General features: G+C 49.0%; 2 protein-coding genes across 4 annotated transcripts in view; one reads left to right on the forward strand and one right to left on the reverse strand.

Moving 5' to 3' along the window:
- Nucleotides 1-558: 558 nt before the first annotated feature.
- On the reverse strand, nt 559-16,209 carry DUOXA2 (dual oxidase maturation factor 2). Its single transcript, XM_084816965.1, has 7 exons — nt 16,008-16,209; nt 13,105-13,266; nt 12,024-12,081; nt 9,341-9,475; nt 7,914-8,127; nt 5,413-5,627; nt 559-3,008 (listed from the first exon to the last, which is right to left on the reverse strand). Exons 1-7 carry the CDS (start codon nt 16,113-16,115, stop codon nt 2,854-2,856), a joined length of 1,047 nt encoding a protein of 348 aa, XP_084673091.1. The 5' UTR covers nt 16,116-16,209; the 3' UTR covers nt 559-2,853.
- Nucleotides 16,155-26,296, forward strand: part of DUOX2 (dual oxidase 2) — a 75,534-nt gene continuing 65,392 nt past the window's right edge. Inside the window, exon 1 of one of the 3 annotated variants that reach the window (XM_084816962.1) lies at nt 16,155-16,261. The gene's annotated coding sequence lies outside the window, so the exon portion shown is untranslated. Of the gene's footprint in view, nt 16,471-26,296 lie in introns of all 3 variants that reach the window. The other 2 variants (XM_084816963.1, XM_084816964.1) reach the window with 2 other exon arrangements.

Below are 26,296 nucleotides of genomic sequence, written 5' to 3' on the forward strand. Positions count from 1 at the left end.
CCTCAGGGATGCTGAACATCTTTCAGCCCAAGGGCCAAATTAGATTTCATAGAAGCTTGCATGGGCTGCATTTCAGGGGTGGGCAGGGCCAAAATGCCAGCAGATTTTAGCGGAAGGCTCTTCCTGCCTTAGGGGAGGCATTTCAGCCTTTTAGAATGGGGGGAAACTGTGCAAAAGCCCGGAAAACACTACATGATCAGTGGGTGGGGGGAAGTGGGTGGGGCCATGGAAGGGGCATGGCCACCTGGGGAGGGCCAGAGGGCCGGATTTGGCCTCCCAGGAGGACTGGATTTAACCTCTGAGCCTGAGGTTCTGCAGCCCTCATATAGAATCATACTGTGATGTATACAGTAACCAAATTCCAGCTGACCCAGCTTGAAAAATCAGACATGGCTGCATTGGGAAGGATCCTGCATCAACAAAGATCCTCCACTCAACCAATAGAGCATCAAGCATCCCAGCAACCCCCGTGAATCCAAACAGGTGAAGACAGCAGTTTTGCTGCTCCATTGCACCCACCCCTGGTACCCACCTTAGACACATTGACGGACTCCATTCATAGTGTTTAGAATTTTATTAACAAGTCAGATGCCTGCAGTGGCTTGTACTGCTACACAGAAATACAAAATGGAACAACAACAACAGCTCACTTGCTCCCAAGTGAGTGGCTACATAATTCAGAACTCCAGAATGGAGGATATTGGAACAGTGCCCAGCTCCAACAGGATATTCACGAGGTCATACTCCCAGGGCTTCTGAAATGCTACATGGAGATGCCACTAAAGGAAAACTGTGCTCAGCACCAAGACGTACAAGGGTAGCTCAAACACAAGCGTGTCTGGTTATACGTCGCATGGGAGGCTTGAGAGCCCGTTCCGACATTCTGCTTTGTGGGTTTTGTCCCTAAGTGCAAAGAGAGCAGAACAGGAATGCTTTTCTTGTGAATGTAGAATCAAGTGTACTTTGCTAGTGCTCCCAGGTGAGTCGTTACATAATTCGGAGGTTACTGGAAAAGTGTCCAGCTCCTAAGCAAAAGGAAGTCCCATGCAGATGTGCCCTAAACAAGCTGGCTCCTGCCCATTCCCAAAGCTATGCATATACCAAACAATCTAAACTCTGTGCCATGATGACCCAACATCTGAAAATTTGCATATCTTTGCATATTCTGTTCTGTTGGTCATGAGGAGGACCAAAGTGCCAGGCAGTGCACCAGAGTTCTTTTGCCATCTGGATTACTGGATGCACCTCACGCTTCTGAGTTATGCCCAGTCATTGGCTACACACACTTCCCAATCTAGAGATCTAGAAACGTGCTTTAAAAATAAATAAATAAAAAGTGGGGGGTGGGGATGGGCTATTGAACCCAGTACCAATTGCTGTGTTTTTTTCCTGGATGGTAGAATCCAAGAATACACACCAGAACTGATCCCTGTAAGGCAACACTATCCGTCTATACATAAATGAATCAACAGGGCAATTGTATAGGAAAATTTCAGCAGTAAAGAGAACAGCTTGCCAATTGTCAGGTGGTAATTAGAGGCTGACATCTTTTTGGCTTTGCTCTTGCTGAACTTTGCTACTCTGTCCAAAATAAGCAGCACTTTCTCCCCCTCCCAAAGGAGCAAAAGGGAACAGGAAGCATTATTTGTCCCAAGCCATCCATCTTTGAAGTCATGTGCATAGGACGTGGTGATGGATAAACATGGCTCAGTAGGCCCAAAAGGCACTGAGACCCAAATGGGACGAGAGCAACTATTTGGAAGTCCAGGACCCCACAGCCTGCATCTGGGATCGCATGGAATGGAAGCAGCAGCAATGGACAAAGTCTCGGACAAAGCTCTGTACCGGTGCAGTGTGCTGCCGGGGAGAAAGAATGAAGTTACCAAGGCTTCTTTGCACAGCTGAGTTCCCAAAGGAAGGAAGGACTCATGTTCTGCTGGGAGGGGGTCTCACTTGCATACCCCTCCATGCAACTCCCAGGCATACACTGTTAAAACACAGTGCATCCACACGCCATGCAAGTGGTCCCACGCAGCTCAGAATCAGAGGACAGGGCCGCAAGGAGCTTAGGGTCACCTCTCAAACATCGGAGCGACCTTAAAATCTTGATTGCCCAAAACACAGAGTTGATTGACGAAGGCGAGAGCATGACAGCAGTTCCCTCGGCACAACAGCAGCCTCCTGGCGAGCAATCGCCCAGCTTCCACCAAGCACCCTAGACTTCTGCCACCCTGCCTGTGGGGGTTCAAGCTACTTTGGCCCAAACTCTGCTGTATGAGGACACAGGAGAAGCACCGCATTCTTCTTCTAAGATGAGCTTGATAGAAAAACAGAATTGAATGTGCAGGCTTGGGGGTGGAGGCAGGGTGATTCTTGGATTAGTAGCACATGGAGACTCTTAACCTTTTCATGCTCACTCCGAGTCACGGGGAGGGCAGCCCAAACCAGCAGGGTGCCATAGGTGGTACCCCCATCCTGATAGCATGATTTTAACATAGCCCTTCCCTTGCAGTCTGCCTCCTCTTACTGGGACCAGTTGCCTCTTCCTTTACCAACCCCATTCTCTTCCCATTGTTGGTGGCATTGCTACCCCCTCAGGAGACATGCTTTATGATTGTTCTTGAGACTCAACCCCCAAAAGAGGCTGAGCTGCAGCTGTTGAAGGCTACAATGGCAAGAAAAGCTCAGGTTTGGGGTGGCCTTTCCAGGGACAGTGCTGTGCCTTTCCCCTGGCTTGGCCAGGGTAGATTGCAGTCAATAGACCTGTCAAAAAGAGGTCCAGCAAGTCCCAGGCCACGTTTTGCTCTAGCTGTTCTTAATGGACAGTCTGAAGTTAGGCTGGGAAGCCACCGTCTAGAGATCAGGAAAGCGGGGGTTGATGTACACTTGTCCCAGAATGCCTTCATCTTCCTCTTCATCCTCACACAGATCAAAGAAGGCTTTCAGGAGGTTAGGGCAGGCGTAGTGCAGCCCTATCACCACTACTCCGATCAGGAAGCAGAGCAGCCCTGGAAGAGAGAGACAGACATCTGGTAAAGGTCAGGGTGGGAAATCAGAGCGAAAGCTGGCTTCGCTGTTGGCAAGGGAAAACGCTCCAATAGCATGTTTGTGACACAGCTCAGCATTTGCTTTCAAGCATTTACGGTCCAGCAGACTGAGTTCCACTTGCCAACAGAAGGGGGCTGATAAACCCCATGGTTTATCAGCCGTTTCACTGTGCAGGAGTCCAGCCCAGCCACAAAACAATCATAATTCATTTTCCTAACAAAGGGACATGAGATTTCAAGCAGGGCCAAAGGCCTGAACACACTGCTAAGTGCAGACTCTAGGACAGAAATGTTGACTTGTGGCAGAGTTTGGCCCAATGGTATTCCTTCAAGAGTATGACCCCTTACAACAATACCCTCAAAATGCAACGCAGGTGGGGGTTTTCAGGAAGCCTCCACAACAGGGATGGAGAACCCATGACCCACCAGCTGTTCTTGGGCTACAATTCCCATTGTCCCCAACTATGGGTCACGCGGCTGGGGCTGATGAGAGTTGGAGCCCAACAACATCTGGAGGGCCAAAGATTCCCCACTCTGTCCTGCTCTGCAAACAGGAACGCAGTCTCCTGCTGGCAAACAGGAACACAGTCTCTGGCAGATCTTTTCTGCAAAATCCCCATGATAAGATTTGTTTGCACACTATCGATGTCTGACACAGAGTAACTACTCCTATACTGAATGTTCTGTTGCTAGCTAGCTCTATCCAGTGCCAGTGAGTGATATAAGCAACACAAGGCCAGTTGCCTTCCATGGCAAAACGGATGCCATTTCTTTTTGTGTCCAGCCTAGGCAGTTATCCAGTGGTGTTGGTGATGTTGTATTTAGATGAGGCCTGCACAACCTTGGGCAAAGTGTGGCTCCTTCTTCATCCATCTCAAGCCCAGCCTCCAAAACCCACTTACTACAAGGTAGACATGGCCAAGCACTCTCTCTGGGAGGTTGCTGAAGGAAGCCCACAGCACCACCTGATCTAAGACATGTGCCCTCCACCATCGCCAAGATCCACTGCAATGTCAGAGCCACCACACTGCTTCTAACAATGGCAGCGACACTGTGGATTCTGAGAAAGGCATCCCATATGGGAAGCTGCAGAGAAGACACTGGTACCTTCGGGCAGCTGCCAGGGTCCCAACTTCCTGTCAGGACCCACTGTGGATGCCTGCCCCAGGCCCCTCTTCATTGTTTTTCTAGCCCAGCACTCTGAGTAGGCGAAATCTAACCATTCTTTTAGTTTCCCACAATCCCCACCCCCCACCCAACTAGCATTGTTCTGGGGGAGCCTTCTTTAACACATCACCTTCCAGATGTGCTGGACTACAACTCCCATCAACCCCAGCTAGACCCACCCACTCAGCGCTGCTTGGAGTGCTGCCACTACAGCTAAATAAGCCACCCGGTACCCTCTGAAAAAGAAGGGGGCATGTGAGAAGGGACTTTGCCTTCGCAGCCTACCTCACAGGGTTGTTGGGAGGATAAAAGGCGGGAACCACATATGCCACTTGGAGCTCCATGGAGAAATGTTTTTTAAAAGCCATACTTCCTGGGTCATGTCTCACAGCAGGGGTGGGGAACCTCTTTCAGCCAGAGGGCCAAATAAAATTTTGGAGAAGTTCTTTGGGGCTGCATTCCAGTGGTGGGTGGGGCTGGAGGCAAAAAACTGGCAGACCCAAAGACAAAATTGGTGGGGCCAAGATAGCAAAAATACCAGCATATTGTAAGTTATTTCAATTAATTAATTAATTAATTAATTAATTAATTAATTAATTATATTTATATACCTCTGTCCATATCCAAAACTGTCTCTAAGCAGTTAAAACTCTAAGCTTAAAGCTCTTACTATCAGTAACCGAGGCTTAGGAGAGGCATTATAATCTTTTAGAATGGGGTGAGGAACTGCACAAAAGTCAGGACAGCACCAAACTATCTTTGGTTCGGGGAAAGGGAATGGGGCCCAGACACGTGGCGTGGCCATCTGGGAGTCCTTGGAGGGGCGGATTGGGACCCAAGTTTGGCCTGTGGTCCCGACAGTGGAGATTGGTGGCTGCGATTTCAGTGGGGCTGTGACACCGCTCTGGGTTTCAGTCAGAACCAGTCAGAATTCTAAAGGAGCTATCCAAGGTGCTAAACCCTATCCTCAAAATGGGTTCTGCACCTTGGATAGCTCCTTTAGAGTTCTGACCGGTTCTGACTGAAACCCAGAGCAGGTTCACAGCCCCACTGACCACAGAGCCACCAGCCTCTGCTGGGTCTTGAGTTTCTGCACCCTGTCTCATAGGAATCAAACAGGAGTTCTGCAGAAAGGCTCTCTTCTCTTCGCCCCCCATCACTCCCCAACAACCAAGTGAAAGCTCCTTGAGATTCTGACCTGTGGCAAGGGTGAGCCAGAAAGACGCCCCGTACGCAGGCTTCAGGGAGGCAGGGCCAAACTGGATGGCGCACATCGGTATGCTCCTCCCAGTGGAAAAGGACAGCAGTGCAAAAATCATGAACGCCCCTGTGACGAGGGTCATGTAGCCACCATACACTGGGACTGGCATGGAGAAGAGCATGTTGGAGACAAGCCATGCGCAGAAGGCGACCCTGCAGGAAAAAGAAAACACCCACCGTTTACTGTCACTCAGTGGTCGAGCACAAGCTGTGCAATGCAAAAAGTCCCCAGTTCAATCCAAGGTATCTCCAGTTGAAAGGATCAGGGAGCAGGGGATGGGAAGGAACTCTCCCTACTACCCAAGACCCATGAAGTAATTGGTGGGAGATCCAGGACAGATAAAAGGAACTCCCTCCTCACGCAGCCCATAGTTAATCTATGGGATTCACTTCCACAAAAGGTAGTGATGGCCACCAATTCGGATGGCTTTAAAAGGAGGTTAGACAAATTCCTGGAGGAGAAGGCTATCAATGGCTACTAGTCCTGATGGCTATATGCCTGCTCCAGTATCAGAGGCAGTGTGCCTCTACAGTAGTTGCTGGGAAACATGGGTGGGAGGGTGCTGTTGCACTCATGTCCTGCTCGTGGGTTTCCCGTGTGCAGCTGGTTGGCCACTGTGTGAACAGAACACTGGACTAGATGGACCCTTGGGCTGATCCAGCCAGTGGAGGCTGATGGCTCCGATTTCGGTGGGGCTATGAATCCATTCTGCGTTTCAGTCAGAACTAGACAGAACTCAAAAGGAGCTATCCAGGGTTCTTAACCAATTTTGGGGATAGGGTTAAGCACTTTGGATAGCTCCTTTAGAGTTCTGGCTGGTTCTGAGTGAAACCCAGAATCGATTTATAGCCCCACTGAAATCAGAGCTACCAGCCTCCACTGTATCCAGCATAGTTCTTATGTTCTCAAGACCCTAGAGAGCTAGTGCCAGTCAAGGCAGGTAATACCACGCTGGGCTGACAAAAAGTCTGATTGGCTTTAAGGCAATTCCCCGTGTTCCTAGCACATCCTGCAAGAGAACAAACTCCAATTGTGAACACTGGGGATTCACAGATGCAATGCACCTGCATTGCATCCCAGGTTCGATCCCCACCATCTGCAGTTCAAAGGATCAGATGGAAGCTGATGGGGAAGAGGCTTCTCTGCCTGAGATGCGGAAAGATGCTGCCAGTCAGAGCAGGCAATACACAGTTTTAAAACCTCAACACAAACTGGAGCACAAGCTGAACACTGTATACACTTTCAGGCTGTATGTATAGCAGGGTTGCCAACTCCCAGGTGCCTCTTTCAAAAAGACACCTTACATTACCTTTCCCCAACCAGCTGCCCTCCAGATGTGTTGGACTACAACTCCCAGCAACCCCTGGAGGGCAGCTGGTTGGGGAAGACTGCCTTATAGCTTCCCAGGTTACCAGCCATCCTCCACCTAATCCCTGGTCTTCCCCAATCTAGGGCCTTCCAGATGTTTCGGGCTTCCAGCTCCAGCCAGCTCCAGCCAGCATGACCAAGGATCAGGAATGTTGGGAGTTGTCCAAAACATCTGGAGGACACCCAGTTGGGGAAGGCTTTCCTAAGCTCTTATCAGCGCCCTCCTTCCAAAGGTTTGCAACCTGAGGCCCTTCGGCTGTGGGCAGCCCCTGCTCTGATTTCAAAAGCCCTTAGCAGGTGATCAGTCTGGACCTCTGGCAGGAGAATCTGTCTCCCCCTCCAGCAGCCAGCTGGGTGGGGAGGGAAAGAGAGCAGGGATGACAATCAGGGAGACAGAAAAAGGGGACAGCGCTACCTACCTTTGGCCTGACCCCACATATCATTGACTTTGGCCACGCGCACACGCACGGCAGCATGCAACCCCCAACAGATTGCCCCTAAAGAAGTTCCCCACCCTTGCTTTAGGGCAGGCTCTGGAGGTGAAGTGGGAGGCTAGGAATGACCTTCAGGCATAATCCTGCAAGGCGGACATATCCCCCTGCACTGCTAAGCTTCATGGCGGAGAAAGGGGAGATCTCAAATCTGCAGCTTCTGCTCTCCCTGCTGTTGCAGCAGCTGGTATACACACAACTGCTTCCCCCACAAAGAAAAATCCTTCCCAGGGGACTCTCCCTGTTGAGCAAGAGTTGAGGGAAGGAGGTGGGAGAAAGTTTCTAATGGCAAGAGCTGTTCGGCACTGGAACAGACTTCCTCGGGAGATGGTGGCCTCTCCCTCGATGGAGGCACTTAAGCAGAGAGGCTGAACACCCATCTGTCAGGGATGCAGTTTTTGTGAGATTCCTGCATTGTACTGGGTATGGGGTTGGGAAAAATGACCTCCGAGGTCCCTTCCAGTTCTAAAATCCTATGTTCCTAAGAGACCCATGTATATCGAGTCTTCCACAGGCCCCAAATGTTCTCTCAAGGGTCCTTGTCTTTCCATTCTCTATCTAAGTGCAAAGCCCACTCACCACAGGGTAGCAGATGCATAGTGGCCAGCCATCCTGTACAGGGCATTCAAGCCACAGGGGCTGCGTTCAGAGAACTTCTCTGCCACGTAGAGGATTGGATTGGGCAGTCCCCGCTGCAAGCCTGCCTTGAACTCGTCATCATAGTCGGACCCAAACCACCAGGAAAATTGCTCGTTGTAGTTGATGGTTTCATTGAGCTGATCCATGGGGCTTCCTGTGGATCCAAGGAAGAGTAGCAGTTAGAAAAGGGGAAGGGATAGAGAGGTACCCAAGCAAGGCTAAAAGAAAGACCATTTATCCACCCCTGGGCCATGACACTATCATGGTTTCTTCCCACCATGATTCCAAGCTAGTTTATTTCAAGCAAACCATAGTTAACATTAACCACAGTTTGCCAGATCGGAAGAAATGGCAAACCATGGTTAAGTGATTGCTGACACGAAAGCTTCCAAACTCCTCCTCACAGCTGCACTACAGGAGGAGAGGGGTGAGCACATGAGCCTGAACCCCACTGCAGTTCATTCTGACTCATGCACATCACACTAAACAATGGTTTCACACATAGGTGGCCAGTTTGTGGCCTTCCAGAGGTTTTGGCCTACCACTCCCATCAGCCCAAGCTGGTCAGGGATAATGGTAGTTGTAGGACAAAACATCTAGAGCACAGGTCCCCAACCTTTCGGGGTCGGTGGGCACATTTGGAATGTTGAGAGTGTTGTGGGCATTCTCACAAAATGGCTGCCATGGGGGGGCTTGATCTTTCATAAAATAGACGCCATAGTGGAGCATGACCAGTCACAAAACACTCATTTCCTAGGAGGCAAACTGGAGAGACTAAAAGAAAAGTACCTTGCCCAAGAACCTAAGTACAAGACTAAGCTGGGATCTAAGCTTCAAAACATAAAACCACTCTTTTGAACCCAATTAAAGATGGTGCTGGAGGGCAGCACTTTGCTTTGCAGGTAAAAAAAAAATGTGTTCATTTTAAAATCTTAAGAAATAAAGTTATAATTAGAAGGTGGAAGAAGCTCGGCAGTCATGAAGAGAGGGGTCTGTGGACACACTGGTTCCTATGGACACCATGTTGGAGACCCCAGAGCTACAACATGGCCTGCAACAGGGGTGGACAGAATGTAGATCAGTCCCTCTGGCTGATTTGCAGTCGATTGGCAGGGGGTTCTGGCTCCCAATTGTCTAACAATCACAGCAACTACTGTGATGCCTAATCCCCTAAATTAGGTTGATGAAAAAAGAACTCTTGCAGGTGGGGTGGGGGAGAACCAGGAGTAGATTTTTGTTTGGAAGGACTTGTGGCTCTCTAGATCTGGGGTATCCACAATCAAGCTCAAAGTTGCCCATCCCTGGTTTAGCCTGATGTCCAAATGCTGCTGGAGCTCTCCCTCCTTATTTTGGCAAGGAAGACTCACCAACCAGTGTGACGTTGACTCCGGTCAAACCAATGTGCAGTCCAACATCTGCATGCACCACAGCATGGCTGAATGACTTGTAGGAGGTGTTAGCTGTCACCTGCCCGCTCTCCCAGTCAGAGGTGAAGTGAACAGCTGCAAGAGATAGAAACTCTCCGTGAGTATCGGACACGAGCCAGTCCCCACTGTGATAGCATTTCCCCAGGATTTCAGGATCATGTATCCCTTTAGGGCGCAGTCCTATCTGAATGCACATCAGCCTCCGAATCCAGAGGCTGACTGGTATCCTATGCAGAGCAGGAGAAGCAGCAGAGGTGATCTTCGCCTCTGTGCTTCTCCTGCTCTGCATTTCTGCTAGACGGATGTTTTTGCCTGTCTAGCTAGGGCCCTGTGGAGGGGGAGAGAGGGAGGCTGAAGAGGGCTGGTGACAGCTCATATCCCCGCTTCTCCAGTCCCCTCCCTTCCCCGCCCACAAAACCTCCCCCTTTCCCTCCTCTCCAAGGTCACTTTTGCAAGTTCAGAGTGGCAGCCAGCGCTGTTCTCTCTATGCCAGCTCCAAGGGGGATGGGGAGGGGAGCTCAGACTCCTGGGTCCAAGGGTGGAGTGCTGTCTCCAACTTTGGATCCAGGAATCCAAACTATCCTATGCCTCCCACCACCACCCCCAGCACTGCCTAGGGCCATAGGATTGCTCTCCCTGGGGCTTACCCCTTGCTGCTGAAATAAACACACATTTCCCTCCCACCATTCTGCCTAGACTCCCAAATACTCCTCCTTCTGAAAGGGGAGAGGAAGAAGAATATCAGTGCATATTTTTGTGTTCTTTTTATCAGAGTCTGATAGAAAGAGAGAGACTTGCAGAATTTTGAGGGGGTGACAAAAATAAGTTGTGGGTAGCACACTTATCATTTGCCAGCAGTTAAGTAAGAGAATGTCATCATATCAGGGAACTGGAAATGGTAGTACAAATAAATAAAAATATAAATAAACAGCTTTCATCATATGCTTTGATACACACTGCATTTTTGAGTCCTGTATTTATCTGCAATTTATTTTGCTTGTTTTTGACTTTTACAAATACAAGAAATTAATATATTTTCCAGCATGCCATACAATCTGACTCCCAACAAGTACGGTCATTTCCAAACTCTGGAAATACAAGCAAAGTTTTTAGATCCCATGCCAAAGCAAGGAACATGGTACACATTGCATGACCCAAACAGAAGCAGCAGGAGGCAATTTACTGTTATGCACAGCTAACTGGTACAGGTAAGGGGGAAATGGGTATTGTACCTATTAAATACATACAGTTGAAGGATATGAACCTAGACTGCCTATGATTTCTAAGCTGCAGAAACTGCTCATGTACCCCCAGGCATCAGTATAACACCCGTATCCAACTAGAGTGTGAAACAATGAAGGAGCTCGCACAATATGACAGCCCACCGCCGGTGAGGCTGCAGTGCATGTGGGTGCTGCAGCCGCCATTTTGAATATACAAGCTCTGCTCAGGAGTTGTCATGCCATGCAAGACTGGTGAGCGTGGGTTATCGGAGTGCTAAGCAACCCTCGCATAACCCTAAAACAGACCATGGGTTATGCGAGGGTTTTTTTTAACCCTCGCATAACCCAAACTCACTGGCTTCACATGACACGACAACCCCAGAGTGGGAAGCTGCATACGCAATAACCCACGACGAGCTGCAGCGTGTCATGCGGACCAGGTCAAGGGCGAGCACACTTCGTCTGGATCAGGCCCAGCACACTGGAAGCTGGGAAGGCAAGCCACCAAATCCAGCTCAACTGGACTGTGCCAGTTGGTGGGGCCAGTGTAGATGGCTCAGGATCCCAGTATCTCAAGGACTGCCTCTGTGATCCTGTCTGGTCCCTGAAGTCAGCTTCAAAGGCCCTCCTGTGTGTGTCCCCTCCAAGAGAAGCCTGGGGATGTCAGTACACAAACGGGCTTTTTCTATGATAGCCCCATGTACATGGAATGCTCTCCCCAAGGAAGCTCAGCCGACACCGACACATACTGGCATCCCAGGCATTTGGGCCTTAGTCGGGGGCCAATTGTTGCGGCTTGCTTTTGTGAAGTCCATTCTTGGCGGGGGAGTTTTTGAGCGTGTGGATGAACACTTTTCGTATTGTATCGTTTTAGATCACGTTTTGTGGTGTTTGTTTTTATTTGTATTATTGTGCTGATTATGGTTTATATTAATTTGGGGGGGTTACCCCTTCTTCTTCCTGTTACATTAATCATGGATTTCTGTACGGTCGTGTGCAAGTTGCTTCAAGTCTGCTTTTTGCGGTGGGAAGCGACACATAAATTTAATAAGAGCACAATCCTATGCATGTTTAGATAGAAAAAAGTCCTACAACTCCCAGCATCCCCAGAATGCTGGGAACTGTAGACCTTTTTTTCCTGTCTCAACATGAATAGGATTGCACCAATCATAATCAGAATCATAATATTGGAGTTATCCACCCACCTTCCATCACCCCATGGTTTCTGGAAGGTGAGTAAGGGTTGCACCCCTTTGATCCCTGCTCACTGACAAGAAGCCTGGCCGGAGAACTAGTCCAGCAATTGAGGGGCAGGGGGATGCAGCACTGCAGGTTTGCAAACAGAAAAGCCTGTCAGGGATGGAGAGTCTGACTGAGGTCGGAGGAAGAGGGTTACTTACCGACAATTACCCCTCCAATAAAAAGACTTGCAATGACCCGGAACAGCCAGTACAGCCGCTGTCAACAAAAGAGATCAGACTGTCACAAACAGAAGAGGAACTTTTGGAATTGGCCTTGGATGGATTTCCTCTGCTAACTGCATCTCCCAATGATATATGCCTACTTTAAAAAGCAGCCTCTCTCAACCTGGTGCCCTCGGGATGTGTTGGACTACAACTCCCATTATCCCCATCCAGCACAGCCATTCACCATGGTCACATCTGTGAGGGGGGGAGTACCAGGTTGGTTGGCCATTAGCTATCCTGGGGATAAGGGCTGGGCATAACTGTTTTCCCCCACCCCACCCCAGTGGGTTCCAGCTAAGACTACACATATCTGGAATTCTGCAGTGGGGACTAGATGGGGGTGACCCTGGGCCAAATAAATTGCTGGAAGGAAAAGGATTAAGCACTTCCCACACACTATTTGTGTCTCTCATTTGCTCAAAATCACAGGCCTGCAAGGCTGCTTTTCTTTTAAACATGTGCGCACACATGTTGAGGCTTCATTACATGGATCGGTCACAATACCTGATGGAGCACCTCTCCCAACCTGAACCTACCTGGACACAACAATCAGCAACAGAGGCCTTCCTCCGAGTTACTCCGAGGGAGGCTCAGAAGGTGGCAGCGAGGGACAGGGGCTCCTTGGTGGTGGCCCTCCAATTATGGAATGATCTCCCCATGGAGGTCTGCCTGGCTCCAACACTGTCATCTTTTCAGTGCCAGGTTAATACTATCCGCTACTCCCAGGCATTTGATAGCCTTTGATGGCATATGATGGGGCATTTCTGACAGTTGTTTCTATCAGGTCCTTCAATACCTTATTGTAAACGTTTTAGCTGTTTCAATTGTATTGAATTTTCTGTGTTAGAGATTTTATATGATGTTTTTACTATCTTGCATTGGGATGCGTATTTTCTGTGAACCACCCAGAGAGCTTCGACTATTGGGCAGTATGGAGATGAAATAAGGAAATGAAAGAAATGCAAATAAGATACAATAAATATGCACAAAGGGACCCAGCAGCAGCAATACTCACAGCTCTCCCTCGAATTCCAGGCAGGATGAGGAGGAAGCTGGCTGCAATGACCAGGAAGACAATGATGACAATGATAAGGTCAACATCGAAGACAAAAGGCTTTCTGGACTGGGGGTAAAAGGGGTAGATGCCATCGAAGAAGGTCATTCTGAGGCAGGGTCTCTGGAAGGAGAAAGGGATGGACAATGAGCTGGAGGCATTCAGACACAAGCCTAGGCATGTTTAGACAGAAAAAGGTCCCACAACTCCCAGCATGCTGGAGCCAGCACCGGTTGGTCCCAAGTATGCAAAAACCCCGCAGGAGGTTGAGAGGCCATCAATGGGTGCTAAAAGGGGAGGGTCACCTTCCCCTTTCCTCTAACCTTTCCCAACCTGGATATGATGGGAGTTGTAGTCCAACACACCTCTCGGTAGGTGCTGGTTGGGAAAGGCTGGGGATGTGTGTGCAGGAGGTTGTGTCCCAGGGACCCAAAGCCTATCGCTGATCCGACAACACCCCATGGCAGAATCTGGCTAAAGTCAGTGCAGCCATCACAGGTTCAAGCGGCTCGGGCGTCTCTGCCCATGGGAGCCCTGGGAACAAGGCACGGCAAACATCCCCTAAGACCGTCAAACACAGTGGAGGTTGGTGGCTCCGATTTCGGTGGGGCTGTGGATCCGCTCTAGGTTTCAGTCTGAACCAGTCAGGACTCTGAAGGAACTATCCAAGGTGCTGAACCCATTTTGGGGTCAGCACCTTGGATAGCTCCGTTGGAGTTCTTACTGGTTCTGACTGAAACCCAGAGTGGATTCACAGCCCCACTGAAATCACAGCCACCAGCCTCCAGTGGTCAAACATGGGCAGTTTTTAAGAAGTGTTAGACGGGGCGGGAAAGCGGCCAGCTGGGAACCGCAGCAGCGGCGGCATATTTAAAAGGCAGATCATTACGACCTGCCATCCCGTCTGTCTTTGGAATGATGAGCACTTCTAGAGTTCCAGTCTTTCTATAGAGCTGCAGTCTCCAGTCCAGAGGTACCTGCCTGCTCGACAGGCCTATAGCCAGGGGAGTAGAGGGGGCTGTCCCCCTAAATTTTCTCCCCCCCCATTTTTTTAATTTTTTACAAACACATAATTAAAAAACGGTTTACAATGTTATCTTCAAAAGGCCTGCAAACCAGATGAATTGTCCCCCTACCCCGAACTTTTAGGCTGGCTGGCTGCAGGCCTGCTGCCCGAGTCTGGCGTTTTGGCACCAGGTCCTCGACAGGCTGCACAGGAGATCTGCTCTGCCCTGCAGCGGCAATCCCAGGGAAAGCGTAATTTGGGGAGGGAGCCCAAGTGGGCCATGAGAGGGCAGAAGCTCACCAAGCCCCCCCCCCCCGCGTGCCCCACATAAAAGGGAGAAACGAGGAAAGGCTTTTCAAACGGTTGCAATTTCACGCCAAAGCAGAACCTCCAGGCAGAGCCTGGCAGCTGAGTAAACCCACCCGCCCCTTTCTGGAAGTCGAGTCGAAGATGGGGAGAAAGAAAGAAAGAAAGAAAGGGCGGGCACCTCTTTTTTCTTCTTCAGACTGCTGCATTTTCAAGCCAAACTGGTCTAGTTCAAGTTCGCGGGGCGGGGTGGGGGGTGGGGGCTGCTTGGATTCCACTTGGAACCCCCTCCCTCTATTAATGGAATCTCGCATAAAATAGGATAGATATATTCCCAGTCCCCATTGGGCGGGCCGTAGCCAGGGCTGGGCTGGGGAGAGCTTGCCTCCCCAATTTTCTTTTCTCCCCCTAAGTTTGTTTGTTTGTTTGTTTTTACGAACAAATAATTAAAAAAACAGTTTACAATGTTGTCTTTAAAAGGTCTGCAAGCCAGGTAAACTGCGACCCCTACGTGTGTGTGTGTGTGTGTGTCCCCGAACTTTTAGGTTGGCTGCAGGCCTGCTGTTGGGAGAATACCTGCTATTCCCCCCCTTTCCTGTCCACCTGCGCATCCCGCCTATTACAGGACCAACGGCGGCGGCGGCGGGCGGGGGGGGGACTGCTATTTAGGAAGACGGGTCCGCTAAGGAGCCAATGAACAAGTCACGCTTTGGGAATCCGGACGGAGGTTTCCAAACGGACTCCGAACTCGGCAGCTGCCCGCCTGGTTCCGTTGACTGAGGAAGGCGCTACAGCGGCAAGCGACCTCCTGCGCCCCGCCGCGGGAGCCGTTACGTGCGTTCCCATTTTCGCGTTAAGTCCAAGATGAAGTCACTTCAGAGCATCTTACGCGTACAAAGCGTGTACAATAAACTCGGTTCTGGGCCAGACTCTGCCCCAGCGCTGCGCCTGGGGAAGCTGTCCTAGCTAGCGCGGCGGGGGGGGGGGGCGACTTCCGACCGGGGCCCGCCTCGCCAGAGCTGCCGGCCAGACGGCGAGACCCTTCATCCTTCACCCTCCCGTGACGTCGGGCAGAGGCTGCCCCGAGATGAGCCAGGCAGCAGGAGCAAATCCGGCCGGGGGGGGGGGGGCTCCGAACAGATGCTCCCTCCGTGCCGCGGGCAGCGCCTGTCTCCCTTCCCTCCACCCCAAAGCCTCAGGGAAAGAGTCTTCCCGAGGTACAGCGTCGTTTGTAAAAGAAGACACAGGGCAGACATCCACTTGCCCCTACATCTCTCTGCTAGCGGCCCAAGGGGACGGGGCGCTCTTCACACGCTCAGAGACACGCTCTTCTGCCTCCAGCTTGGCGGGAGAGAAAACAAAGGATTTCGTCCCGCCATGATGTGGCCCCTATTTAGCGACCCTCGGAGGGGAGAAGGCTGGCAAGGGCTTTGCCTGCCGCCGCCTGCTCCCCGCCTGGCCCGGCCAACGCCGTCGGAAAAGGCGCAGGGGTGACACGGAGCGCGCCCCCTTCCGCCCGCCCGGCCGTGGCGCAGCCGCGAGGGACACTTACCGCGGGGGCTTCGCGAGCGCCGTCGACCCTGCTCCGAGCGCGGTGGTGGCAGCGAGCGCAGCGCGCCGCTCTTATATAGCGGCCCGAGGGGCCGCGCGCAGGTGCCATGCAAATGAGGCGCCCTGGGCTCCGCCCACGCCCGGGCGCCTTCCTCCTGGGCCCGCCGCGACGGGGCGAGCGGCATTCCGGGCAGACGCCGCGCGGCAGCGGCGGCAGAGGCGGCGCGCAGCGAGGAGCGGCGGCGGCAGCAGCGGGTGAGCGCCGGCCAGGTAAAAGGCGGCGACAGGCGAGGGAGGGAGACGTTTTCCGAGGCGGAGGGCCGCCGATCCCTCGGCTGCCCGTCGAAGGGAGGCCGCTGCAAGGAGGACGGGGCGATCCGCCTCCTTTTCTCCCGGGAAGAGAAGGCAGGACGGCTGCAGCCCTTATTGCCGGCCGCGGGGAAGGCAAAGATCCCGAGAACTAGGTAGGCGGAGCAGGATGAGGGCCTGGCAGGATTCCTTCTTGTCCAGGGGCGGCCCTAGCCTAGCTGCTCGCAACTGGCGCCCTGGGCGAACCGTGCAGTCATGCCCCCTCCCCTAACCCCAAGGGCAGAACTAGGCTGAAGTTTTGGGCAAATCGGGAGACCTTTTATTTATTTATGTATTTATTTTGTTTACAATATTTATATGCCGCTCCACATCAGAAGATTTCGGAGCGGTGAACAACGCAGTAAAAGAATAAAATAGCCGGTTAAAAAGGGGGGGGGAGATTGCCCCTATTTTCCCTTTAATGCTTTTAAAGCGTATTTATTTAAACAGAGTCATAATTATTCGGGTTTCCCTTCTGTCCATCTGTCCAACCACTGTGTCCGAGATCAGATAAAATAGAGACACAAAATTTTCATTTTTGTTTGTATATTTTTTAAAATTTGTATTTCTTGCCTCAAATTTGACGCCCCACTTAACTTGGAGCCCTAGGCTGCCGCCTAGTTCGCCTATATGGACGGGCTGCCGCTGTTCTTGTCAGAACAACAGATCGTTTCCACTCCCCCTGGATTTATTTGGGGGCTGGGTTGTGAGGCTCGTGTGAGGGTCAGAGACACACACACATACTCAGAGAAAGTTTCTAGGCTCTATCTAGCATTCAGGCAACACCCAACTCCATTGTCTGGTCCTTTCTAGCCATCATTCTTTCAGAAATAATAACCAACATGGAGCTTTAAATATATACATACATACATACATACATATATCACCCTTGGAGGGAAGAATATTTTGGAGAAATAATTCTCCATCCCTTTGAATCGCCATCGCTGCAGCAAAGAATGCAGTGGTAGCATAATCTGCCTGATTGCATCGTTCAGTCTGCATAATATTTCATTTGGACTTAGTGTGCTTACAGACCAGACTTTTGTTGTACAGTCATGCTACCTTATTGAGGGCATTTTACAGGGGTCTAGATGTAACCCTCCAGTGTTTTCCCACCGCTTCTTCCATCTTTTTTCTTACCACAGAAAATCCATTAAGGAGTGAGGGAGATAGAATAGCCACACACTGACTTTTGAATGGTGATTCTAGGAGCCCTCCCCAACCTGAAACCCTCAAGATGTGTTGGACTATAGATCCCATCATCCATTACCACCCTGGCTGGGGTGATGGGGGTTGTAATCCAAAACATCTGGAGGGCACCAGGTCAGGGAAAAGTGGTGTAGACAATACTTGAACTGGATGGGCCAATATCCTGACTGTTGGTCACCTGCTGTTTAGGAACACATGTCAGCCTGTCACACTTTATATGCTCGCTGTAGGGGATTTTTGCCCAAAGGATGATGCAGCTTGGATGAGCACTTCACACATCACCATTTTCTGTCCAACATCTAACAGTAAGACCCTAAAAATGTTTAGAACATAAGAAGCATAAGAAGAGCCCTGCTGGTCAGACCAAGGGTCCATCTAGTCCAGCATTCTGTTCACGCGGTGGCCAACCAGCTGTTGTCTGGGAATGCTCAAGCAGGGCATGAGCACAACAGCACCCTCCCACCCATGGTCCCCAGCAACTGGTGTACATAGGCCCACTGCCCCTGGTACCGGAGGTAGCACATAGCCATCACGACTAGTAGTCACTGATAGCCTTCTCCTCCAGGAATTTGTCCAACCTCCTTTTAAAGCCATCCAAACTGGTGGCCATCGCTACATCCTGTGGTAGCGAATTCCGTAGTTTAACCACACGCTGTCTGAAGAAGTCCTTCCTTTTATCTGTCCTGAATCTCCCACCAATCAGCTTCACGGGGTGACCCCGGGTTCTAGTATTTTGAAAGAGGGAGAAAAAAGTCTCCCTATCCACATTCTCCACACATGCTAATCTGCACACCTCTCTCATGTCTCCCCTGACCCTCCATTATTCCATGCAATACAATCCCAGCTGTTGTATCCTTCCCTCATAGGGGAGTTGCCCCAGCCTCTTGTTCATTTTAGTTGCTCTTTTCTGCACTTGGCCCATTTTTTGTGAGGTTTGGGTTTCTCTGCAAAAATGTAACAGAAGGGGTATAGTTTTCTCCCAAGGAGAAATGCTACGAAAAATTGTTCACTGCAAAACTGAGATTTCCCTGCACCCCTTTTTGGTTGCAGCGGAGGAGGCGGCCACCTGCAGCAACATGTAGAGAGTGTCATCCCATCCTTGGCAAGAGATGGGGAGGATGGGGCTACAAAACCTGATGTGACGGGCTCCTTGACAGTGGCAGCCGCTGTTTTAAAAGAACTGAACATTTTCTGTTCTTGTGTGTCTCAGAAAGATTGCCACAGTGGGGAAAGGGTTTTTCACAGGGGAAAGCAATTTCACAAAAACAGAGGCTCGGTGGCATTGCACATGTTTTGCATGTCGGAAGTTCCATGTTCAATCACTGACACTTTCAGGTAGGGTGGGGAAAGACCCTTGTCTGAAACCCTGGAGCGCCGCTGCCAGTCCGTGTAACGTGTGTGTGTGTGTTGTAAATGCTCTGCCCACTTCTGCCTTTGGTCCCACCTATTGCAGGAATGTCCCCTTCCAAGAGCTTGCCCACGGGGGAATGTGACCCTTGGGCTCAGAATGGCTCACCAACTCTGGTATAGACCAGGGGTACAAAGACTTCAGGTTTGCAAGATCTATTTTGCTTCGTCTTTTCTTTTTTACTAGAACCATGAGATCCACCAACTAGGGCCTGGTGTAAAGACATACATTAAGAATTAAAGACTTTTGAGGCTAGGAACTTGTTTTGAGTACCAGAATTGAACTGAACTCACAACCCTTCCATCCAAAAATCCACTCCTGGTTACCCCAAGCTTTCTTCGTTTCAGCAATATAATTTGGGGTGGGGGAGTCGTTTTGTTTCTGCTATTGTGAAAACATTGTGAGCCAGAAATCCTTGGTGAACTCCTTCAAATCACCCAAAGTTCTACCAGTTGATACATATAGATCTACCACCTTTTTCCCACCCCTGATGTAAATAATACTGTACTAGACAGACCAGAGGTCTTACCCTGAAGTTTTTAGCTCTAGAAATATGTCCCAGTGCGTTTAATGGGACTGATAAATGTGCTTAGGATTGCAGCCTAAAATGTTCTAAGTGTGACAGTGACAAGCCTGTGTGTCACACAGGTACATTACTTGCCAGGAACCCAGCATTATCTGTCAGTACCTACCAAGAGTGATTTGGTGGAAAATCCAGATTGCATAACTTCTGAAATGACTCTTGAGTTTTTAGCACCCCAAACCCAGGATTCTCAACCGACTACGACAACAAAAGTTTGATGGATTTGTATGGCTGTCAACCCCAATAAACTGAATTCACAATCAGATATGTCCACTTAGAAGGGATGTTCTCAATCTGTGTGATTTTTTTTTCCTGTTTCGACATTAGTAAATGCGCACACACCTCTGAATGATTCATGCCCCGTGGTTATTCCAAGATGTATTTATCCAACACAAATATAGTTGCCTGTGTTTTTTTCTATTTACACCCTTTCAATTCCTTTTGTAAAGAGAGTGAGTTCAGGGTGTGTTGCCAGTGGCAAAAGCTGACTTGTTTCATGGGAAAGTTGCATGATGTGACGCACAGCGATGAAGTCTGAAGTGCATGGCTTCTGCTCGTTACTTGCCTGGCCTGTAGCTTCTAGTGTCACATCCTCATAATATTTTCAAGTTGTATAGGAGTAATAGGAAGGGTATCCCTGCAGGCCAGGAATACATTCATATCTAACAGTGAAATTAAATAAGGTACCTTGGATACTCCATTCTGGCTGGCTGGAACTCTAAAGAGGAGCTCTCCATGCTGTAACATTTTGTTGCATGTCCCTCTTGTGTTTAACATAAACACACTCCCTTTCTTAAAAAAAAAAAAATCAGTACAAGAAGGATAGATGTAAGGGTGACATGATAGCCATCAAAAGTGCCTGTATATTTGCCCAAAGGCAAAACAAGTAAAGGAAGCCAAAGACCTGTGCCAAGTGAAAGGAGGCATTTGGAGAGGCCAAAACATCCTTCTTGGCAGGGTGCAAGTCTTACAGGTGACCAAGTGTGGTGGAAAAAACAAAGTAGTTAATACTAAAGTAATCACTGGAGCAATGTGGAAAGTAGGTTCTCGGGCATCTCTGCACCAGCCTAAAAGCCTGCATTTAAAACAGGGCTTTCTGCTTCCATTTTAAATGCAGGATCACAACGACTTCCTTTTTCACATGCTTCCTTTTCCCCCACTGCCTTCCCCCTCCTTCTCCCCGTAGCTGAGTCTTCCATGATCTTTCATTGATCTTGCTTCTCTTCTTGCCACTTTTACTCGTTTCACAGAGGAAACTGAAGTGGAAAACAATGGGGTAATTTGATAGCTCATTATCTGCGATCTTTTTAAAAGCAGAACAAAGGGCATTTAGTGCAGGAGATGCCTTGGAGGTCCACAGCGTCATGTCAAGAGCCCGCAAACTTCCGTGAAGGAGCGATCTCAAGGAGTGATCTCAATCGCAGAATAAAAGCTCAGTGTGAAGGAGCCCCTCTTGTAAAAGAAAGCACAGAGGTGCCGTATAATTACCCTGGGGAAGGCAAGGGTGCAGATCACAGTTAAAACTGCCTTGTAGAAGTTTGTTAATTAACTGTGTGCCCTGAGTACAGGTGGCAGTACAGAAACGGGATCATCACCTCTATTGGTATAATTTCCAGAGGGGTAGCTGTGTTAGTCTGTTGCAACAGAAACAACGAATAGTCTGGCAGCACCTTAAAGATGAACAAATTTATTCAGGCACAGGTTTTGTGGACACTGCCCTGCTTCATCAGATGCATGAAGTATTAACCTCACTTTGGCAGGTTTATATACACATGCTGGAGTGTGGCAGGGAGAGAGAGGTGTAAAGTGTGTTGTCAGAGGGAACTGAAATGCAAAAATTACAGACATTAATATTACCTTAACAGTTGCCATTGACAAAGTTGTTGGGTGATTACACAGACATCATTGCAACAGTGAGCTGATTAACATACGTAGTGTGATTTTCAGAAAGCAACAAAAAAACCTTTATCCTTTTTCAAACCATAGGAAATAGCATTGAATCCCATGATGAATTGTATGTCAGCAATTTCGCACTGGTGTCTGTCTTTGGAATTCCTTTGTTTCAAGAATGGCCACCTTAAGATCATTGAGAGAGTGTCCTGGGATGTTGAAATGTTCCTCTGCTCAATGCTACCATTCCGAATGTCAGATTTGTGACTGTTGATTCTTTTGTGTAGCGACTGGCCTCTTTGTCTATGTAGAATGCGGCAGGACATTTATCTGTCTGGTACAGCAATCCCACAGAACTTCAAAGATACCGGAAAGTGTCCCAGTGTCAAATCCTCTGGGGGTTGGCTATTTGGTGGTAGAGAGAGACTTAGGACTGGAATCCTCATTATGTCTGCAATGCAACTTCAACATCTGTTTGTGTCATTCATGGGTGTCCAACTTCATGGCAGGGAGCCCCACATGGCATAGGCAGGGATGGGGGCAGGAGGACCCCCTGCAGGGGTGTAGTGGAGCCAGGGCTCACAGGGACGCAGCATTGGCACTTTTTGATTAGCAGGAACGCTGAGGTCATCTGCCACCCCCTTCAGGCTTCCCTGTTCCCTCTGAGCTTAGCTGCAGTCCTCACAGGAACTGGGGGTGCGGGTGGAGGAGGAAATGAACCTTCCCAGCAATTTTATATCACTCCCTGTTGTAATGCAAAATATTTTGGGGTGATTTGGTCTTGAATGGACAATTATGACCCATATACGCTGTAATTCAAGGGTGGAAGAAGGTAGTTCAGGCACTACTGGTCTATCTCTAGGTAATCTGCAGTAGATCAACAAGGGTTTCTGCCTCCCAACCAGCAAAACGCTTCGTTTCCCCACCACCACCCAAATTAAATTAGCTTGCTGAACAAGGATAGGGAGAAGGGGGAAATTTTGTGTGAAAGGACTTGTGAACTTAGTTCTGGTACTGATCACAAATTCCTGGGTTGGGCAAGTGCTCAGAAGCATCCGGTTCCTTGTTTCTTAGCATATATCTTCCAGCCTGAACCACCTTTTTGCACCTGACTCTGGTTGGAGAAACTCGCAGTTCTAGCAAAACCAAACCAAAGCAACAAATGAGATCCCGGCCTCTTGAAGTCTGCCCACCCCTAGTGGGGCTCGCGTATTCTTCGGATTTGACTCGTGGCACACGTGCCCAACAAGTAAACTGCCACTGACTTAACTGAATGTGAAAAGTAAGCAGTGGAGCGCCTGCCTGGGGAGATCAAGCAGGAGCTAAATGGGCAGCAGTGGACAAGCAGGGAGATACTCTGGCTGGCAGCCTCAAGCCATTCTGTCAAGTGTGCAATTTCAACGAAGCCTGGCCAATTTTGCATGTGTTATATTGAATCAGTTCTGGTAAGTGACTATTACTGTAACCTTTTGGCTACATAAAAAGTTGCCTATGAGCCTTAGTCCATCTAACTCAGTTGTTTATGAAATCATCTAGCTTAGATTTATTATTCTTATTCTTACTTACTTACTTAGAGTGTAATCCTATGCATGTTTAGACAGAAATACATCCTACAACTCCCAGAATTACCCAGCCAGCTTGTCTGGCCGCGGAATGCTGGGAGTTGTAGGACTTATTTCTGTCTAAACATGCATAGGATTGTGCCCTTCCTTCCTTCCTTATTTATTAAATTTGTAAGTGGCCCAACTGACAAATGCTTTCAGGGCAATTCACAATCATAAATCCCCCAAACAACCATATAATTACATCCCATACAATAATAGAACAATGAATGTATCAAAATATTTAAGTATCTAAAAGTAAGGGCACAATCTTATACATGTTTAGCAAGGAAAAAATCCTACAACTCCCAGCATCCCCCAGCCAGCCATGCTGACTGGAGAATGCTGGGAGTTGTAGGACTTCTTTTTGTTTTGTGTGAACATGCATAGGATTGCACCCTTAGAATATTAAAGATTAAAGAGCCAGCAGTAATGTTAATAATAAGATAGAGCAACAGATTAAAGATTAAATGCCTGCAGATTTCTCATGTTGTTGTTGTTGTTGTTGTTGTTCAGTCGTTCAGTCGTGTCCGACTCTTCGTGACCCCATGGACCATAGCACGCCAGGCCTTCCTGTCCTGCGCTCTCTCCCGGAGCGTGCTCAAGTTCATATTCATTGCATCCGTGATGCTATCTAGCCATCTCATCCTCTGCCGTCCCCTTCTCCTTTTGCCTTCAGTCTTTCCCAGCATCAGGGTCTTTTCCAGGGAGTTTTCTCTTCGCATTAGGTGGCCAAAATATTGGAGCTTCAGCTTCATTATCTGTCCTTCCAATGAGCACTCAGGGTTGATTTCCTTGAGGATGGACTGATTTGACCTCCTTGCAGTCCAGGGGACTCGTCAGAGTCTTCTCCAGCACCACAGTTCGAAAGCATCAATTCTTCGGCGCTCAGCCTTCCTTATAGTCCAGCTCTCACAGCCATACATTACTACTGGGAAAACCATAGCTTTGATTATGCGGACCTTTGTCGGCAAGGTGATGTCTCTGCTTCTTACTATGCTGTCTAGGTTGGCCATAGCTTTCCTCCCAAGGAGCAAGCGTCTTTTAATTTCATGGCTACAGTCACCGTCTGCGGTGATCTTGGAGCCCAAGAAAGTAAAATCTGTCACTGCTTCCATTTCTTCCCCTTCTATATGCCAGGAAGTGATGGGGCCAGATGCCATGATCTTCGTTTTTTTAATGTTGAGTTTCAAACCAGCTTTTGCACTCTCCTCTTTCACCCTCAACAAGAGGCTCTTGAGATCCTCTTCGCTTTCTGCCATTAGGGTGGTATCGTCTGCATATCGGAGGTTGTTGATAATTCTCCCGGCAATCTTAATTCCGACCTCTGATTCATCCAACCCGGCATTTCTCATGATGTACTCTGCATATAAGTTAAATAAGCAGGGTGACAATACCTACAAAGTCATCTAGCTCAATTGCCTATGAAGTCAGACCTTTAGTCCCTCTAGCTCAATTTTGTCTTCTGCACTGACTGGAAGCAGCTCTCCAGCCTTTTAAACTGGGGTCTTTCCTGGCACTACCTGTAGATGCCAGGGATGTGACAGAGCACCTGCACAAAGACTTTCTGCATGCAAAGCAAGTGCTCTATCATGCTGAGCTACCATCCTCCCCCAAAGAGAGCTCCCCACCCACCCCCATCCCCCCAATCTTCCTTGTCACAGACTTGCCATTCCTTTTTCCTTGTAACACACAACTGCTCAGCCAAGGATAATGTTTCATCTCTGCATTCTCAAAAAGATAATGTTTTGTTCTGAAGGGTTTCTTTGCATCACTTGGATGTCGATGGGTGTCTTTTAAGTATTTGCTGGACAATCCCACTGAATCCTCTGTCTTTGCCTGTAGAGGCAAAAGCTTATTTTCTGTGGATTTGCACCCACCCATGTGAGCTTTCAATGTTGGGAAGAGCTGCTTTTTTATCGTTATTTATTAGATTTCTATCTTATCCCCCACCCCACCCCACCAAGAGATTATGTACCCACTTTTATCCCCACAACAGCCCTGTGAGGTAGGCTCAGCTGAGAGGAGTGACTGAACCAAGGCAGCCCAGTGAGCTCCATGGCCAAATGGGGATTTGAACCTGGGTCTCCCCACTCAAAGGACAACCCTCTATCTACTAAACCAGAAGTAGGCAATGTATTGCAATCCAGGTGTTTTGGACTACAATTCCCAGAATCCCTGATCATTGGCCATAGTGGCTGGGGCTTATGGGAACTGCAGTCCAAAAAACCTCAAGGGCACTAGGTTGCCTACATTTGCACTACACCATATTGGTTCTTGGGGTTTTTTAAAAAATTAGCATTGCCAGAATGATAGATGAAGATTATGGTTGAGCTTAATTTAGGCTTGGCTTAATTTTAAAAAGGGCCTAACTACAGATACTGCTATCACCACTGCCAACTGCAAATTAGCCCTGGAATGTGTAAAATTCAACATTATTTTTGAAGGAACATATAGGTGGCCTTCCCATCACCCCTGAATAATTGCAGCTAATGAGATCAGGAGAAAGGGCTTTTGGATGAAAAGATGCAACACCCAGACAGATCTGAATCAACCCCTGGTCTCTCTCATTTGTGGTATGGAGGTGCAGGGCTCAGTGGTAGAGCACATGTCTGGCATCTGCAAGATCCCTAATTAAAGGATTAGGTAGAAGCTGGCTGGGAAGATCTCTGCCTAAAATGCAGGAGAGTCCCTTCCATTCAGAATATACAATAGTGGCCTGTAGGAATGGATGGCCTGATTCACTGTAATGCAGGTTCATATGTTCAGCTAAGCATGTATCCCTTGGAGATGAAGTAGATGCTACCTTCTCAAGAGATCTCAAACTGGAAACTAGGGGCCCGTCTTTCTAGTGGCTGGTATTTGTCCCTATCCAGGCTTGTAAACAGCCACTCTCCCGGCCATGTGCAGCAAGCGAGAATCCACGTTTGTAAACTGGAATGAATCCATAGGCAAGTTGGCTTGTAATTGATACCTGTGAGCTGATGATCTCTCTGGACTTTATTTGTGGGCTAGTAACTTTTCTGGACTTTATTTGAAAGGCTGTCCACCCGGTCCATTGTTTTTTTATCTGGTATTGGAGCGGCTAATAGTACTTGCGGTACTGTCTTACCAGGAGGAGCAAGGTCATGTGACCACCGCTACACAATGGTTGATATGATAGAGCACAGCTTCTGTACTCTATGGTTCTGCCTGCTCTTCCTCGTTTTCGGGGCACACCTCTTCCTCATCACTCACTAGGCAAAATCTCT

The sequence above is a fragment of the Heloderma suspectum genome, chromosome 11, assembly GCF_057233095.1.
Source record: "Heloderma suspectum isolate Gila_16-S chromosome 11, 16-S_ref, whole genome shotgun sequence".
Classification (NCBI taxonomy): domain Eukaryota; kingdom Metazoa; phylum Chordata; class Lepidosauria; order Squamata; family Helodermatidae; genus Heloderma; species Heloderma suspectum.